The sequence below is a fragment of the Lemur catta genome, chromosome 23 (genome assembly GCF_020740605.2).
Source record: "Lemur catta isolate mLemCat1 chromosome 23, mLemCat1.pri, whole genome shotgun sequence".
In the NCBI taxonomy this organism is placed as follows: Eukaryota; Metazoa; Chordata; class Mammalia; order Primates; family Lemuridae; genus Lemur; species Lemur catta.
The window spans coordinates 11,216,273-11,234,773 of record NC_059150.1 but is presented as its reverse complement, the minus strand read 5'-3'; the positions used below and the strand labels follow the sequence as shown (position 1 = coordinate 11,234,773).

The 18,501-nt window shown below is 50.9% G+C and overlaps 1 protein-coding gene across 1 annotated transcript; it reads left to right on the top strand.

Annotated features, from left to right (window-relative positions):
- The first annotated feature begins 3,170 nt into the window (after window positions 1–3,170).
- BATF3 (basic leucine zipper ATF-like transcription factor 3) lies at window positions 3,171–14,960 on the top strand. Its single transcript, XM_045536474.1, has 3 exons — window positions 3,171–3,294; window positions 6,282–6,386; window positions 14,442–14,960. The coding sequence occupies exons 1-3, from the start codon at window positions 3,217–3,219 to the stop codon at window positions 14,628–14,630; spliced, it is 372 nt and encodes a 123-aa protein (XP_045392430.1). The 5' UTR covers window positions 3,171–3,216; the 3' UTR covers window positions 14,631–14,960.
- Window positions 14,961–18,501: the final 3,541 nt, after the last annotated feature.

Below are 18,501 nucleotides of genomic sequence, written 5' to 3'. Positions count from 1 at the left end.
GTAACTCACTTAGAGAAGTGTTGGCATTGGCAAATGAGCTTAGTGCCAGGGAAGGTAATAATAAAAACATATTTATATTACATATAAATATGCAATGTTTAAAGATGATTACATAATAAAACAATTATTCAAAAACTTTAAAAAGACAGTTAAAAGAAATTATTTATAATTCCACCATGAGAGAAAAGCTACTACCTTGGTGTGTTCTCTTGCAATCTTTTCCCAGATGCATACATTTTTACATACTGTACATGTTATACATGTACTTTTTATATCTTGATTTTTTTTTCTCACTTTACCTCATATCAAATAAATCTTCCCTGTAGCAAATTTGTCTGCATGCTTGTAATTTTCAAGACGCACGGTATTCTACCCTGTGGCGACAACATATATTGTTTAGCCATTCATCCATCACTGGACATTTATGTTGCTTACAATTTTTCACTCTTAAAGTGTTATTATGAACTTCTAGTGCATACAGTATTTTTCTCCCTAGTATTCAATGATCTTATCTTCCTAGGTTGATTTTCTAGAAGTGGGAAAACTGAGTCAAATGTGATGGCTCTTTCATGGTTCTTTAAAGTTACAATAAAATTGCTTTCCAATAGGTTTGTGCCAATTTACAATGAAGCCAGTGAAATATGCAAGTACTAATTTCAACACACTCTCACCAGCATTTGATACTACAACTTTTTATTTCACTAATTTGATTATTTTTAAAAGATTCTTATTTTAACATGTATTTTCCTATACTATTTTCCTTGATTATTTCCTCTGTTGGGAAATGTCAGTTCATGTCACTTGTGCAATTTACTTTTGAGGGGTTGTCTCAGTATTTTCTTTATTCTTTTTCATGGGGTGTATACATAATAAACATTTTAACCCTTTCTTATTTGCACTGCATTTTCCCAATCTGTTTTCAATTTCTGGTTATACTGTCATCTAAAACAATTTGGCACATTTCTATAGTTCAGATCTTACCAATGTCATTTCTCCTATCACATGTCGTCTTAGAAAATCCTCTCCTGGACTTATCCCCAGGACTTCAATAAGGACTTAATTATGCTTTATCTCCCTGATTTTTATTTCTGTATCTATTTAATCCATTCATTTTGATGTATGGCATGTAGGTCAAATTGTTCTCTTCCCTGAACGCTAGTTAACCACGACTCCTCCTTTAAATATTTTTGAAGAACCCCTTGCATAACATAAGCCTGTATGAAGAGTTCTTGTGTGCTGGGACACTGTCCCAGGCTCTGAGGGGAGAGGCAGGGAAGGTGAAGCCCTGAAAGACTTAGAATGTGTTGTGGCTAAGGGAGACCAGAAAAGAGGACACTACCCGACTGAAGCGTGGGAGTGCACCTAAATGTCCCCACGGTGTTTTTACCCTGCCCTTTCCATGCACAAACAACATTGGGGAGTGAAATCACTTCTGAAAATTATGACCACTTGACCTAGAGGTTTTCCTATCTTGTTAGAGACACCGTTTAGTTTTTCAAGAATGAGTGCTCTCAGCCGACCTACTGCCATAAATGTACTGGGCACTTGCGTGTAAGAGCCATGTGCTAGGCGCTTTGTGTGTACCTGGTGGGATGCAAAATATTAGCCCTGGGGCCACCATGAATTACGCTGGGTGATGAAATAGAAGAGAGATAGTAGAGATGACTGTATTGTGCACCTTGCAGGTGGGACTCTTACTGGCGCGTTGTGTGGTACTACTACGACTCTAAAGAGCTGAGCCCACCCTCTGTCATCCTCCTCTCCTCTCAGTTGGCCAAAGCTCCTGCTCACACCGGCAAGACTCTCCACTCGCTTTCTTGCCGGCAGCCAGGCCCCCAAGTTCACTCAAGCCGCTCTCAAAGCTTTGGCGAGGGTGGGTCTTAAGTCCTGAGGGAGGGCCAGGTGCACGGCCTGGGAATCAGAAATGCCCGTCCCCCGTGCCCGCTGCTGCCCGCGAGCCTTAAGCGACCACACTCGGAAGGCACCTCTGCCCTTCGGCTCTGGTTCCCACCCGCCCAGCCAGACTCGCGGTTATCTTTCTTTCCTGGTGCTCACAGCAAGCAGACCACAACCCGTAACCGCTAGATTTTACTCTGCTGGGACCATGTACAAATCTTGACTTCGCATCTTTTAACTGATAAGCAGGTGGAGAGGAACAAGCTGTACCTCTACTCGGTCCCTGATTTGGCACGAGCGTGGCCGCAACTACACGTCTTCACCCGTAGGCAGGGCACCTGCCACTTTAATCTTGACAAAGAAAAAGGATTTGGTCCATTTAACCTTAACACGGAGGGTCCAGATCCCTGAACCTGTCATTAGTGACGTCCAACGTGGCAGATTCGTTCTCAGGAAAGCCCGTCACCCTTCCTGTCCCGGACAACCTCCCTCCGTGCACCCTCCACCCAGGGAATTCACCCTGGGGGCCGGCGGGACCGGGAAAAGAAGCGTAGGTGCTCCCCGCAGAAAAGCCCTGGGGCGCCCGTGGCTCTCGGTCGGCTGTCCCCTCCCCTGGCCTGCGCCGCCGGGGCCGCAGGAGTGAGAGTGGCGCCCAGATGACTGATGGCGGCAGAGAAAGTCCCCGGAGTCTGTGACCCCCGTGCCGGGGGGCGGCGGGAAGGCGTGGCTGATGCGCAGGAAGATGCCGTGATGGGACCGGGAAGAAAACCACTAACCCCAAACCACCCACTTGAGTTTCTCAACCCCAGTTCCCCGACAGCGGCCAAGGACCCCAAAGGCTGCGTCGCTCCTTCCTGACCCCCACCCGCCCTGGCGTCGCCTCTCGTGGGTGGGCTTCACGTTCCCTGCGGAGTTTCGGAGCCACCACGTGACTTCCACGAAGCGCGGGGCCCCAGCAGAAAGCCGCGACAGGGGTGGGATTTAGGACCCCGAGGTGCGGCGAAAGGGCGGGGGAGGAGGAAACGAGGCGGGGGTGGGAGGAGGGGGGCGGGGCAGCCTCGTGGACGGGAAGGACGGCGGGCGGGCTGGGACCGGGGGGTGGGGACACCGGGCGATCGCGGCGCGGAGGAGCTGGAGGGCGAGAAGGAAGACCGAGGGGGCGGGGCGGAGGGCCCGCGGCCGGCAGGTGCCCGGCGCTAGGATGCCCGCGGCGGGACAGCGTCTGTAGGCAGAGCGCCGCGTGCAGGGCGCGGCGGGCCGGGCGGCAGCTCCTCCGCGAGGCTGCGCGACGGGGCGGGCCGGGCCGGAGGAGCGCCCGGCATGTCGCAAGTGCTCCCGGTCGCCTGCAGCGTCCTGCAGAGGAGCGTTGCGACGCCTGGGATCCAGCCGCAGCCGCAGGTAGTGGGCCAGGGGACGGCGGGGTTGTGGGGATGGGGGCGCAGGAGGGGCGAGGAGGTAGGTGTTGTGGCTCCCCGGCAGTGACCGGTGAGGTGCGGGGGTGGAGTGCGCTGCCAGAGCCAGAGACAGTGGGAGTGGGGGCGGTCCAGGGACCCCGGCGCACGCACAGTGTTCCGGGCGCCTAGGATGGCTCCTGCGCCGCTGGAGGTGGAGAGACCCCAGGGCTACGACGCCTGGCTGGGCAGCGCACGGCCCAAGCTCCCCTGCACGTGGGCCCCGCGCTGCTCCGGGGGCCGCCCCATCCTTGCGCCGCCTGCGCGCTGTAGCCCTTCCCGGCCGCTCCGGGAGGGGGCCAGAGGGCCGAGAGGGACAATTCAGCCCGAAGGGGTGGCTCGTCCCCAGCCACTCCCAATATCCACCCTCCTCTGCCTGCCGCTCGAATGGGGAAAGCGGGACCGGCCAGCCTGGGGGGGCCTACAGTGGGCAGACTCCACCCCCAGCGCTGGTGGAAACCCCTCGCCCCCATCCGGTCAGTCCTCTGCTGTGTCCGGGCAACATTTACAACTGCGCACTCAGGAACTGAGGATCACGTTGCCCTCAGTGATGGCTATTCGGAAACTTCGCGCCCAGCTGCCTTGGGAGGAAGACTGAGTATTTTCATCCTTACTTCCCCTCTTCCCTGTCCCCTTCCCAATTAGGTACCCGGCACACAGTGTCATCAGGTGACGCTAGAGTGTCACACAGAACTTGACTTTGGGCCTCAGCTTTGCCACACACCTCTCCGGGCCTCAGTTTCCCCAGGCTATACAATGAATATAATAACATCAACCTCTCAGGGTTTTTGAGGACTAAATGAGATATGGTTAATAATATATGAATATCTCAAATCTGCTTCTCTGTCTTGATTAAATGTTTCCGCTAGGTTGTAGGTGTGACCATATGTGATAGGTGATAAGACCAATCCAGGTGGACTTATCAGCTCCCAGAGAGCAGTATGAGGGCTACTTTCTTGTGCCCTGTGACTTTTTGATTATGGAGAACAAAGAAGCACAATATGGTGAAAACCGCTATGGGGGATTAAATTTTAAAAATGCAACATCGGCCGGGCGCGGTGGCTCACGCCTGTAATCCTAGCACTCTGGGAGGCCGAGGCGGGTGGATCGCTCGAGGTCAGGAGTTCGAGACCAGCCTGAGCAATAGTGAGACCCCCGTCTCTACTAAAAAAAAATAGAAATTATCTGGCCAACCAAAAATATATATACAAAAAAATTAGCCAGGCATGGTGGCACATGCCTGTAGTCCCAGCTACTGGGGAGTCTGAGGCAGTAGGATCGCTTAAGCCCAGGAGTTTGAGGTTGCTGTGAGCTAGGCTGACGCCACGGCACTCACTCTAGCCCCAGCAACAGAGCAAGACTCTGTCTCAAAAAAAAAAAAAAATGCAACCTCAACAAAGGCAAGTAACTTCTCGAGGGCATACTGTGGGCTGGGAGCTTTGGGACAAAATCTCATCTATGCCAACCCTAAGCCTTAGGCTGTTAGCATGAAGGCTGCAGAGATCACTGACCATTTGTGTAGGGCTTGTAGCCACAGTGCCTAGGACATGCCTGGCACATGGTAGGTGCTCAGTTAATACACACTGAAAGAATGAATGAATCACACTTACAATAAATGAGGAAATTGAAAAGTCAGAGACTTTAAATCATTTACCCAAGGCTGCATTGACACTAAGAGACAAAACTAGGACCTGTGTGACTCTAAAGCTGAAGTTCTGTCATTAATGTCACATATTCCCCCGAGAAGTTCTGGTTATATTTATCAAGACTTCTTTGCCTCTGGAAGACTACATTTTGACACCTGTCTCTGTTCCCTTAAGCTTTGTCTCCAGGCCACTTCTATTTGTTATGTGTGTTACTTATTCTTCTCCTTTTAAACCCTTATAATTCTTGTATATGCTGAAAATTCTTACCTGCAATAACTTGGGGAGATGATTTGCATCTTTCTTATTTGGAATTCAAGACCAGCTCAAATGATAACTGAATATATCCACTGTTTTGGTTATCAATATTTGCTTTCCATTACTATTAATAACTGAGTGGCTTTCTTGTGTTTGTACCCCACTAACCTCTTGACTTTTAAACTCTTTAAGGGTAGTATTTTTTCACCTTTGATGTCTTTGCTTACAAGTTCTGGAAAGCAAATACTGCTGTGCTTTTCCATGTTTTCTACAACTGAATGAAGTGTTTTTACTGTGGTGGATGCATTTTTCTGCCTGTCTGTTTTATGATCACTCTTAAAGGATTTGACTAAGTGTGGCCAAATCTCACATACAGCTAAGAGCTTTCAAGATGCACCATAAATCTGCTTTCTGATTCACTCTGATCTCTGAAACAAAATGCCAGTCTAGCATTGTTCAAATGAGTACAATGTCAGTGGGGGGTTAAGATCATTTGGTGTGTCAGCAGAGTTAGGTGGTTGCAATTGGTTATAAGTGTCATCATGATTTGCACACAGTATCAAAAGTACCTGTTTTGTGTGTAAGGGCTGGCAAACAGCCAGTTCCAGAGAGCTGATGCCCCCTGGTTTTCCCAGTCTCAGTTGAACGACACTGACACCACAACTCTTCCAGGCACACGCCCTGTGGGGTAGAGGTTTATGAACGTTGGTTTGGAGACCAACAGACCTGAGTTCCACTTCCCACTCACCCACTTACTGGCTGTGATACCTGGGGCAAGTTCCTTAACCTCTCTGAGTTTCTTATTCCTCATCTTTTAAATGGTGGTCACCCCACACATTTCTCAAGGTGGTCATGGGTTTAACAGTTAAGCAGAGCCACAGCCAGTGATTCTTGACAAGGGGCTATTGTTGGCCCACTGCTGTCGCAAGAAGCACTGCTGTAGACTGCACACAGCATGCGAACCTCAGTGAGCAATGCTGAATGCAGAGAGATGGGGCCTCAACAGCACACCTCCCCTAATGTTTCCTCCCAGAGCCCTGAGGATGATGACAGGAAGGTCCGGAGGAGAGAAAAAAACCGAGTTGCTGCTCAGAGAAGTCGGAAGAAGCAGACCCAGAAGGCCGACAAACTCCACGAGGTGAGAGCGCGATCGGGGGCAGACCACCTTGGAGCAACCAGGAAGGGCCATCCCCCGCCCTTGTGGGGATGTGGGGGTGGTGACATCACTGTCCTCACTATCACTAATTCAGCAACACTACTGTCTAATTCTGCCAGGTCATTCCAACCCAGCGTTCTGATTCTTTGCTCACGAGCATCTTCATTTCTCCCTCACCCAGTGGGTACTTCTCCTACTCAAGTCTCTTCTGTTATAAAACAAAGGTTCTTCTTGACCCCGATTCCCTTTCAGGTTCTTGCCCCATTTCTTTCCTTCCCTAGTTTCCCTACTTCTTAAAAAGAGTAGCTTACACCTGCTGTCTCTGTGTCCTCAGCTCCTGTTCATCCCTCGAGCCTCTGTGATTTCATTTCTGCCCCCCACCCCAACGCACGTGCCTGTGCACACAGACACGACACGCACGCGCACACACACACACACACACACACACACACACACACATAGCCAACGTGCATGCACGCTACACAAGCTGCCCCACCTCGGCCACTAGTGTCCTGGCACTGCCCTGTCCAGGGCCCTCTTTATGGTCCCATCATCTTGGACCTTGCTGGAACATTTGGCATCTTTGACCTATCCTTTCTTGAAGCCTCCCCTTCTTATGCTTCTGGAAGACCACTGGTTCCTAGTTTTCCTGACACTCTTCACTATTTTGTTAGCTTTTCTACTTCTATTTCCCTAAATGTTGGCATTGACCAGGGTTTCAGACTCTGCCCTCATTTCTTCTCATCCCGGAAGATTAATCTAATAGATTAATCTGTTCTTCCGGCATCAGCTCCCATACTGATTACTCCAGGCAGGCCCCCTGCCCTGGACTCTAGACCCCTTAACTTCGATGCCAGTGTAGATGTCTCCAGGTGGGTCTGCTGCAGGCAAAAGAGCGTTATGTCTGTTTACCCTGAGACTTTCTCTTCTCACTGTCTTCAAATCATAGTTAATGGAGCAATTAACTATGCTCCATCTTTCTCATCACTCCAGTCAGGAGTCTAGGATTTATCCTAAACCATCCCATTTTCCTTGACCCTTATGCATAAGCCCCCATAATTCCACAGTTAGGACATGGAACTGCTCCACACCAGGAACTGGCCTCAAAAGCATCCAAGAATCTATCCAGGAAATTGGTGACAGTTCTGTGTTCTTGTCTTTGCCCAGGGTTAGTGTGCGTAATTAGAGATTTTAGTTGAGCTCTCTCCTGCTTTCTCCATGCTCTCTTGCCATAGATTGTCTCAGCAAGGCCAGTCTGGGGCATTGACAGCACAGAGACTATGAGGTGTTATGGGGAGAGAAGAGCAATCTCTGAGAACTCTTTTAACAAGGAACAGAGAACAAATTCAGAAAGCACATGCTCCAGGGAGAGGTGACCCACTAATATAACTTCACACGGTGTGGCATAGCTTATACCTGTCAGATTCTTTCCTGGAAATAGGAAGGATGGACTCGAGGAGGAGACGGGGGTCTCCAGACTAGGGTCAGGGAAGGTCCTTCCAGCCTTTATTCGTTCTGTAAAATGTCCACAGAAGAACTGCGATGCCTTTTGTGTCTTTTCATCCTTCCCCCTTGCTCTGGAAGCAATTGTGGTTCTAGCTTCATGTTTAGCAAATAGCCCCCAGAGGGACCTGTGGCTCACAGTGCATGGCCCTATATTCAGACCACGTGACAGCTGGATGGCCAGGGCCCTACCCCTCAAGAAGCTTCTAGACTATGTGTCTTGGACAAGATCTTTCATGGAGCAAGGCAGAGTAGATTCATTGTACAAATATCAAGGTATCACAGAGAGAGGAGGAAGATGTCATTCCTGTCTTTGGGATGCACAGGATTTCCATAGGAAACTATCTTAGTTTCCTACTGCTGCTGTAATAATTTCTTTGCAAATCTGGCGGCTTAAAACAACACAAATTTACTGTCTTACAGTTTTGGTGGTCAGACATCTGAAATGGGTCTCCATGGGCTAAGGTCAAGGGGTCAGAAGGGCTACCTTCCTTCTGGAGGCTCAAGAGAAGATGCATTTTCTTGCTTTTTCTGGATTTTAGAGGCTTTTGTGTTCCTGGGCTTGTGGTCCCCTTCCACGTTCAAAGCCAGACATGGCCAGTGGCATCTTTCTCATGCTGTGTACTCTGACACTGTTTGCATCGTCACATCTTCTCTGACTCTCCTGACTCCATCTTTCACTTATAAGATGCTCGCGATTACATTGGGCCTTCCTAGATAATCCAGGATAATCTCCCCATTTTACACTTGTTAATTACATCTGCAAAGTCCCTTTTGCTATGTAAGGAAACATATTCACAGGTTCCAGAGATTAGCATGTAGACTTCTTTGAGGGGCTGTTATTCTGCCTACCACAGAAGGTAACGTAAGGGTTCCTAGCCTGCTCTCCTGCCCCGAGAGTGTGTTGCATGACAGTTAAGCCAGCTACCCTTTCCAGAAATGGGGTGGGTTGGTCTGAAGCTCAGTCCCTCCGCAGGGGAACACTCCCTTCTCCCCTGTCTTGGTGAGGCTAGAGGAATGGGTCAGGCTTATGTACCGCTGACAGATCGCTGCGGCCAGGCCAGCTTTGTTGGGCAACACGAGGTCAGGACAGTGGCTCCATCTGTATGCAGACCCCAACTGTGACCCTCACCTTACCCTCACTAGCCACACACAGGTGTCACTGGTCACAAGAGCATGTGAACGGGCAGGCAACTGGCTTGGGAAAATAGAAGTTCGTCTCAAACCAGCTGCAGAATAACAGGAATGTCATCTCCAAACCGAAGGGCAGCACATGAATAATCCTCTCCCTGCTCATCCCCAGCCTCCCTGCAGGAGGGCGCCACAGTTTTGGGGATCTGTGTCCTGCGTGGCCCGCAGTTCAGTGGCAGGACACCGAATGGCTAAACCTACATACTGGGGTGGAGGGTCTGGTTGAAAAACAGAGCAAAGAGCACTTCTGTGCTCTGGTGAGTTGAGCGCAGAACACCTATCACACTGCTGTGGGTCCTAGCAGAAAGCCACTCGGGACCCCTGGGGCTCCCAGGCCACATCCAGGAGGGGGACACCACGCATGGAAACCTCCTCAAAGCTGGAGTGAGGCCAGCTCATTGAGAGCCACCAAGGGGCCCAGAAAACAGCCACCTGATAGCCGTGACTGCCTGCCACTGCTGGAGGGAGTGGCCCATCCAAGTGGCTTTACTCATTCGTTCCTCCATCCTGTGACCGTAGGGTCACACTCCTAAATATCCAAGTGACTCAAGCCCTGTACCTGCCTTTGCTGAATACCATGAGGCGGACCATTTATAACAAGTCTTGTTTAAAATGTCCACTTTGCAATCCCGCTCACCTCACTCACACACCCCACTTCTTCCTGAGCATCTGTCACCCACCAGCTCCAGCCCCAGCTCCAGCCCCAGCTCTAAAGAGTTTCCAGGCCACCTCCCTGCCCTCCCGAGGACGGCCCATCGGGGCGGGACCTCCGAGGGGGAGGAGCCCCAGCAGGTGCTGGAGCGGGAAGGGCTGGGGCACCTTTCGGTTAGAGCTTCCCCTCAAGGTAGTGGTGGCTGCCTGTGGGACAGCAGTGATGTGTGTGCGCACCTCAGCGTTCACTGTTGGTTTGCAAGTCATCTCTTCAGCCTGTTTACACCTCTGGTGGGGATTTCAACCTCCATTCATCTCTGAACGTTAGGTGCATGCCCGGGTCCACGTTTGCGAATCACAGCCCGAGCGAACAGTCAAGGTCTGTAACACGAGCTGAAAAGTGGCTCAGAAGTGGATCAGACTGGTTCGACCAGGCACCCAAAGGTGTAAGACTGAGAAAGAATTTTGAGTCAGAAAAGGAAAGCAGCGATGCCATCCTCAAGAGCCCCAAATGTCACAAACTGACAAATGCCTTGGGCAATATGGTTGTGTTATGTGTTGCCATGGTTTTTTCAGATATTGCATGTTCTAAGACGCTGCTTTATGTCAGTACCCACTTGATTTAGAAACTGATGATGATACTAATGTGGACAGCCCTTGCTGGTGACACAGTTTTTCTGCTGGGAAGTGCTAAGGCTTGGGAATAGACTTATTGTAAAAATCCTAAGGTCTCACGGCCTCTTACTTCTGGTAACCACCATGGGGAAATTTGGGCCCAGGCACTGCCAACTGAAAGCAGAATTGTTGATGTTGCATGAGAATTGTTGCAAGTTGACCTTGGAGTCAGGGATCAGATCCTGAGTCTGTGTGACCTTGGAAAAGTCACTGGACCTCTCGGAGATTCAGTTTTCTAACTTGTGAAATGGGCTCTGTGTGTGGCTGTGTTCTGTCCTTTTGCCTTTGCCTGTCCTACTGTTCCTTCCCACCTTAGTTGTCATCTCTGGCCCCGGTACCCACATCAGCTTCTTTCCCAGTCCTTGCTCCTGTCTTCTGCCTCAGCGGCACCCAGGACCCCTAGGCAACCACTCTTAGATGCCCAGAACAGGGTTTCTCGGCCTCGGCACTATTGACATTTGGGGCTGGATAATTCCTGTTGGTGGGGACTGTCCTGTGCACTGCGGGACGTTGAGTAGCATCCCTGGCCTCCACCCACTGGATGTAGTAGCATCCCCCCCACCCCCAGCCGTGACAAGCAAAACTGTCTCCAGACACTGCCAAATGTCCCCTGGAAACTGCCAAAATTGTCCTAGTTGAGAACCACTGCCTTAGGCAGCTTAATTTCTGAGGCAGAACTAGGATTCGCGGTGATTTCACCACCTCCAATTTCTAGCTCTTTGCTTGGAAACTGTGTCCGGCCAAGTACCCAGGAAGACAGCACAGTAACCTCAGACCCTCCTGTGGCAAAGGTTCGAAACTCGGCGGGATTTGAGCTAGACTGATCATCTCTCTGGAAATGACAAAGGGTTTAATCTTCTGTGCTTATTTTTTGTTTGCGTTAAATCCAGTAATTTCTTCCCAGCACGAAGCAGGTTTCATTCTCTCCCCTTTGTTCCCATTCACGGTCTCTGGCCTCTTTTTCCTTCTCTCCCTGCTCCTCGTGGTCTCACCGGAAGATTCGACTTCTCTTCTTTTTATTCTTCCAGCTCAATCAAAGTCCCTCCGCAGGTTTATGAGTCACACTTAAATCCCAGGAGAGAAAGTCCCCGTGGAGAAGGCAGATGAGGGGCCTGCTTGGTGGCCTGTGACGCAGCTCTGCGGACGCTGAGAGCAGGGGTTTGGGGAAAGCGGTGGAACCTCAGGAAGGCGTCAGGCCTCAGGGCTCCTCGTGGTGGCTTCCGGAGGCCAAGCTCGAAGCTCGGAGCGTCAGTAATTGTAGAAAGGTAGTTGGAATATTATGCCAAAGGAAGAGAGCTTTCTATTCTTTGGAATCTGGTTAAAAGGTTCGCTTGCTGGAACCATTCAAGTCTACGCTCCGTTTCATTTCAAGGTGCAGGTCACTTCCAGTTGCAGGGTGGAGTGTGCGCGCGCATGCGCTGTAGCCTCTCTCAGCCCTCATCCTCTCCATCCTCAGCCGCCACCCCCCTCCTCCCATCCAGGCCTTCCCCTTGCCCGCAGGGCGCTTGTTGCTGGGTTTGCAGACTGCTGACTCCAGGGCTAGAGCTTGTCAGAGGCCAGAGGAGGCCTGACGGGAACAGGGCCAGTGCACCACTGAAGCCAGACTGACCCAGGGCAGCCTGCAGGGAGAAGGCGGAGGCCTGCTGGCCTGGAGAGTGTTCCAGACCACCCTGGAAACTTGCCTGAGGAGCGGCTCAGATGGGCTCCGCATGCAGCCCTTCCGGACCCCTTGGTTCTGACAGGGAGGACGGTGCCAGAGGGGGAGGGAGAGAAAAACAGGGTAAGGAAAGGAGTCAAAGGATGAGGGCCGAGGAGCCACTGAGCACGTAGATGCTGGCACTGTGGCCCATCTGGCAGGGGTACGGCAGAGGGTAGCAGAAGTTCCTGGGTGCTATGCATTCCTGATCTTTGGGGAGAGGCATTATTTAATATGAATGAGATTGACCAAGGTACAAGACTGAATAGAACAGATAACAAAAGACGTGCTTCCTACAGGTGCTGTGATCAGGGAAGCCTTCCTGGAGGTGGTGGGCTTGCACTGGGCCCACACAGCAAAGGAGGAAGGCAGTCCAGTTGAGGAGAACTGCACAAGCAAAGCAGCAGGATTGAGAATTTGCATGTGCCTTCAGGGGCCATAAGAAGATCAGATTTCTTTAGTGATAGTTCTTAAAAATTACTAGTAAGAGAAAAAGGGTAATGGACATTAAGGTTGTGTCACCAGCTTGGGACAACAAAGACTAACTGTAAGCTAGAAATGAATGACAACAACGTTTTAGCAAGATTTAAATAAGATTGTCAGCCTGTAGAGGGCCTGCAATTGGCTGTGTATTGTAGAACTTACTAATGACTTGGATGAAGAAAAGGAAGACCCGTTTATCAAGCCAGTGGGTGGCTTAAAACTGTGTGGGACCACACATCCATGAAATGACACAATTGAGATTCAAAAAGATTTTGCGGGCCGGGTGCGGTGGCTCACACCTGTAATCCTAGCATTCTGGGAGGCCGAGGTGGGAGGATTGCTTGCGGTCAGGAGTTTGAGACCAGCCTGAGCAAGAGTGAGACCCCATCTCTAATAAAAATAGAAAAATTAGCCAGGTGTGGTGGCATGTGCCTGTAATCCCAGCTACTTGGGAGGCTGGGGCAGGAGGATTGCTTGAGCCTAGGAGTTTGAGGTTGCTGTGAGCTAGGCTGATGCCACGGCACTCTAGCCTGGGTGACAGAGGAAGTCTCTGTCTCAAAAAAAAAAAAAAAGAAAGAAAGAAAGATTTGCTAGGCTCCAAGATGCCCAGGTGAACAGAGTGAAATTCACTGGAGACAGATGTAAAGCCCTACCCTTAAGCTCCACAACAACAGTCATCGTCCGAGCATAGACAGAGAAGCAACTCGTGCAGACGAAGCTTGCACTTCTGGGCAAGCTGTGGGAGACTCCCCAGCGGCCAGGGTCCAGCACAGGGGAGCCCATCACCATGCATTTGCCCTTTGCAAAGCCCCCAGAATCATGCACTGCATTCTGGGAATGACATTTTCTCAGAGATTCTGGAAAATTAGAGTGTGCCAGGGATGAACTCCAGGGGGATAGAGGGGCTGCAAGTTTTGACACAGGGAACTCAGAGGACCTGAGAGAGCTGGGCTCAGAAAATACCTAAGGGGAAGTGGGATGGGGCTGTCTCCTAACATTTTAAGAACTATGATGTTTCAAAAAGTATTGGATTTACTCTTTGTGGTTCCAGTAGGTAGAACCAAGCCCACAGGTGGGTTTGAAGGATAGGGAGATTTTGGATCAGTACAAAGAGGAGCTTTCTAATAGAGCAGCTCAGAAATGACAGGGACTGTCCTTTAAAGGAGGAGGTGCCCAGCACAAGTGGATGTCTGAGCTAGAATTACACATGGAAGGTTTCTATATTGTGTGGCTTGGGTCTCTCTGATCCCCGTCAGTTCTAAGCCACTGTAAACCCTGATACAGTGGAAACATAACAGATGAGTGCTGGAGCAAAGCCAGGGCAAGGGATGTTTTCATTCATTTATTCGTGCAAGTGCTCGCTTCAGCAGCACATATATTCGTGAAAGCAGCAAACATTTGTTACATTCTAAGTACAGTTCTCGGTGCTGGGGGTATGGCCATGAACCCAATAGTGACCTTCGGGAAGCAGCTCAGCAGTTAAGGGGACTAACTGCACAGGGGCAGGAGGGACGTTTTTGCAGTGGTGGCAATATTCTGTATATTGATGAGCAGAGGTGTATGTATTTGTCAAAACTCATTGCATTATGCACTTAAAATTGATGCATTTTATTTTATGTAAGTTATACCTCAATAAAGTTGATTCAAAAAACAAATCCCTGCCCTGATGATTCCTTCATCCTGGTGAGAGGAGGGCGACATTAAGCAAATAAATCTGAGTGGTGGAGGGAACACACACGATGACACAGCTTTCCTGGGCGGGAGGTGAGCATGCCCAGCGGACGGAAGAAGGGAATACGATTTCAGAGCCGATTTTACCCGTTCTGTGTCCTCCCCAGGAATATGAGTGCCTGGAGCAGGAAAATGCCGGGCTGCGGAGAGAGATCGGGAAGCTGACGGAGGAGCTGAAGCACCTGACCGAGGCGCTGCGGGAACACGAGAAGATGTGCCCGCTGCTGCTCTGCCCCATGAACTTTGTGCCCGTGCCCCCTCGGCCGGACCCCGTGGTCGGCTGCCTGCCCCGATGAAGCCCGAGGACACTCCTCTGCCCAGCGCAGAGCCTTGGTCGATCTCACCGGAGGAGGAAGGGTTTTCTTCTGCAGTTTGTGTACAGGGGGACCTGAGGCCCGGCCTCCTCCTGGGAGCTCCGGGGCCACCCGTGTCCCTGCAGACTGGGCACAGCACGATGCCTGCAGTACCCGACTCTCAGGGCTCTTGCGCAGGTCTGGCGGGACGGCCACCCTCAGGAGTGACTTCTTATCCACTCTGGCAGCTAGTAGGTTCTGTCGTCGTCGTGCAGAATCATTTCCTCTAGAATTTGGATAATAAAAGTGGTTATTGTCTCTCCTTTTTCCAAGTTCCTGGAATTTAGAGGCACAATATATTCCCTCTTCCTGGAGAGGTCATCTTCTGTCTCCTCAGGTTGTTTGTGGCTCGTGGATCTTGCCTGGTCACTCTCCAACAGCCACATGCATTGGAGATGGGGGAGGTGCCTTTGGGGGCCATGGTGGAGCATTGGCCAATGGGACTTCCCTGCCACCCCTAGGCTTTCAGAAGTCTTTGACCCAGCCAGCTCACGGAGGGGCGTGCTGGGCGTGACTCGTGGTTGTTTAGTGCTTTGCGTGGCCCTCCATCTCAGGCTGCTCTCGTGCTGCCTGCCCTGGAAGCCTTTCTATTCCAGGTTGGTTTTCTCAACTGCTCTGTACACTCCCAGGTCGCCTCCCCCATCTGTACGTAGGCACAGCACCAGAGGAAAACTTTATATTAGGCTGAATCACAACAGAGTAGGGGAGATCTGTCCCCTTATTTAAACAAACAAATATCTGGGTAGGTGAGAAGAGCAATGTCCTTTCAAAAGTCCTGTCTGTCCAATTCTATTCTTTCAGGAAAAACAGGACCAAGCCAAGCTGAAGTTGGCTCCAGTGAGGAAAGCAAATTGGGAAGACACTCCCCATCCTCCTCCAATTCTCTTTTTCCCTGGAAGAGAGGTAGTTCTGGAGGGTGGAGCCATCCCATAGTACAGGGAACAAGAAATGGGAACAGAAAAGAAAGTGTTTTGTTGTAAATGTAAATGGTTAAAAAAGAAAAAAAAAAAGCAAGTCCCAGGGCGAAGGAGTTGCTGACTCCATACAAGTACGAATAAGGCCGCTCCCCGCAAGCCTGACCTTTCCTGGGGAGAGTTCCCCTTCCTGTTGGAGGTCTGCCTGGTCCCCTGTAACATGCACAGGCGACAGGCTGCAAAATTTCCCTGGTCAGAGGCATTGGAAGGCTGCTCTTAGAGAACAGGGCTCATGCCTGCTGGGAGCTCAGGGGCAAAAAGCTGCCTGAATGTAGCTCTTTCAGGGGAATGCTGCAAGTTTTAGTCTTAAGATTTTAAGAGACATTAAAATGATCCATTCTGATGAGGGGTTCAGGTTTAGCTAGGGGGGAGGGACTTGCTCAAGGTCACCTATGGGTGAGCAGCAGAACCAGGCTGAGACCTCAGGTGGTCTCACTCCTGATCCTCTGTTGAATTAGTAGTCAGGCTGAAGCCGTGCAACAAGGAGGTAAGTTGGGTCCTGCTCAGCTGGTGTCTAAACGTGGCATGTCCTTCTGTGAGCAGCTCACAGGGCTGGCCAGGGCTGCACAGACCAGGTGAGCAGCCCGTCTGTGACGGTGGACTCTGGGGCCTCAGGAGCTGTGAGTAGAAACATAAAGTGTGCACCTTGTACGTGCCGGCATTTTGCTGCTGCTGACTTTCAACTCCAGCACTTTCTGGCCCTGCAGGGAGTGATGGGTCTCAACTTGATCTTGCAGAACTTCCATGTTCTCCAGGCTTGTGGACACCTCTAGCTGCCCTGACTGTCTGATGACCTGCTCTGACCCTCATAGTCACTGCTGTTCTGCTGGCTGTCCCCTTGCTCTGCTGCTAACCTCAAAGTGTCCACACCTGCTGGCCCCATTGGCCTGATTTTCCTTCAGCCCTGTCCAGCTTGACCTCGTATAGTCCCCTGGCTTCCATTTGCTCTGTGCCCCCAAGGCTGTGTAGCCCTCCCAGCCCCTCTGCTCTGGCTGGGAGGCTCGGGAGGGTCCACGGGGGCTGGGGCAGGGGCCATGTTCCGGAGGCGACAGGGCATCATCTCCCCCGCAGTGCACTGGCCAGAACACAGTCACGTGGCCTCACCCAGCTACAAGGGAAGTCGGGAAATGAAATTTAGCCAAGTGCTTGGAGGAGGAACCAGGTTTGCCGAGTATCTGTCAGGCTCTGCCGTAGCTAGCCTTTGCTCCCACCACCTCACTGAAACGGCCCCCTTGGAGGTCACCGGTCAGCTCTGGTTACCAAATCTCATGGATCTATCTCAGGTTCTGTTACTTCCCAACAGCCCATGACAGCGGCTTCTACGTTTCTTCCTCTCTCTCTACCTGCTTCCATCTCAGCCACCATCTGTCCCTATACCGATAACCTTCACATCTGTACCCAGAACCCAACTATGTCTCCCCAAGGCAGACCTGTGTATCCGTTCAGCTGCCTGGTGGGCAACGTCTCACAATGTATCCCTCTCGGCATCTTCCATGCTGTCCTCAGGATCTCACAGTCTTCCCTTCGAACATGTTTCTCAATCTGTTTTTACCTGTTTAATAAGGGGCTCCATTGTCTGCCTCGTCAGAAGTCTATTGATTCCTGCCTGTTCCCAGGCTAACCCACCAAGTCCTGTCAGTAATGTCTCCTACATATCTCCCAGATCCAGCCACTTTGCTCCAATATGCTAATTGCTTTATCAAGAACTTTGAATAATTTAGCTTCTGAACTCAGGGAGCTTCCTCCCTCACCGCTGTGTATTCACTGAGGCTGAGCTTGGATTCAGGAAGGATCAAGACTGCCTTCACTTTTGATGTTAAAGTGATAACTTTGGAGGCAGGGAACCAAAGCTGGCAGTCTAGGGTGCGGGGGGCCAAGTCTCCTCCAAGATAACAAGATGGGACAAGAGTTCTGAAAACCCAGTGTTCACTGAGCCACACGTACTCTGAAAAAGTAAAAATTCTGTACCGTATAAACCTGAGAAATGATTATATCATTCCAGGAGGGACAAGGGAAGGAGACAAGCTGCTGAGGAATCAGGTCTGCTGCTCTGCCCTGGGCCCTTGCGTGAAGTGTTCGAGCCTCTGTCTGTCTGTCTGTCTGTCTGTCTGTCGGTGGGAGGGAAGGGAGGTAGCCTGAGAAAGGCCCCCTTGCCGTAGAAAGTGTTAGAGAGGGAGGAAGTCCTTCCTTCACACCCACACAGCCACACCACTTCCTGTCCGCGATCCCGCCCCGTATTGCACCAGCCAGCCTTGAAACTTGGGGTTTCCATCACTGAATCAGGCACCAATTTTGGCCTCAAACCTTGGTTAAGAACGATGACTCTAACGGACAGGAAAGTGAGAGATCCAAAAGCCCCTCTCTTCTTTCCCATCAATGCTGGGGTCTCTGCAGCCCCCGGGGTATTCACTGACATGGGGCTGTGGGCTTTGCCCCAGCAAGAACTAGAAGGAAAGGGGCGGCCCCGGCTCTCACTGACATGCCTTCCCTCCCTCGCTACCCAGGAAGTCCTGGCAGGGTCCTCCAAGCCACAGGAAGAAGGCTTGTAACAGAGAGCCAGGGAGTAAAAAGAATGAATGGAGAAGAGATGAAGGAAGGGAAGGAGAAAGGGAAGGAAAGAGGGAAGAGGGACGGAGGAAGGGAAGAAGGTAATGGGGACCCTCACACTCTGAACCTAAACCATCCCTCCTCCTGGGGAAGTTATGCTGAATCCTCAGAAGGCTATGCTGGTGGAACCCCACCCCCAGTTCCCCAAAATGCTGCATAACTTGAGGTGTGAGCGTGCAGCTATCCAAGGCCAGAATCTCTGGAAACAGCCCTACGCTTGAAGTCATGAGAAC

Excerpts from the sequence above, each read along its gene's own strand:
- BATF3 (XM_045536474.1), top strand. The coding sequence starts at position 3,217 with ATGTCGCAAGTGCTCCCGGTCGCCTGCAGCGTCCTGCAGAGGAGCGTT. Across the intron at positions 3,295-6,281 it reads GGATCCAGCCGCAGCCGCAG|AGCCCTGAGGATGATGACAG; the intron begins GTAGTGGGCCAG and ends GTTTCCTCCCAG. Across the intron at positions 6,387-14,441 it reads AGGCCGACAAACTCCACGAG|GAATATGAGTGCCTGGAGCA; the intron begins GTGAGAGCGCGA and ends TGTCCTCCCCAG.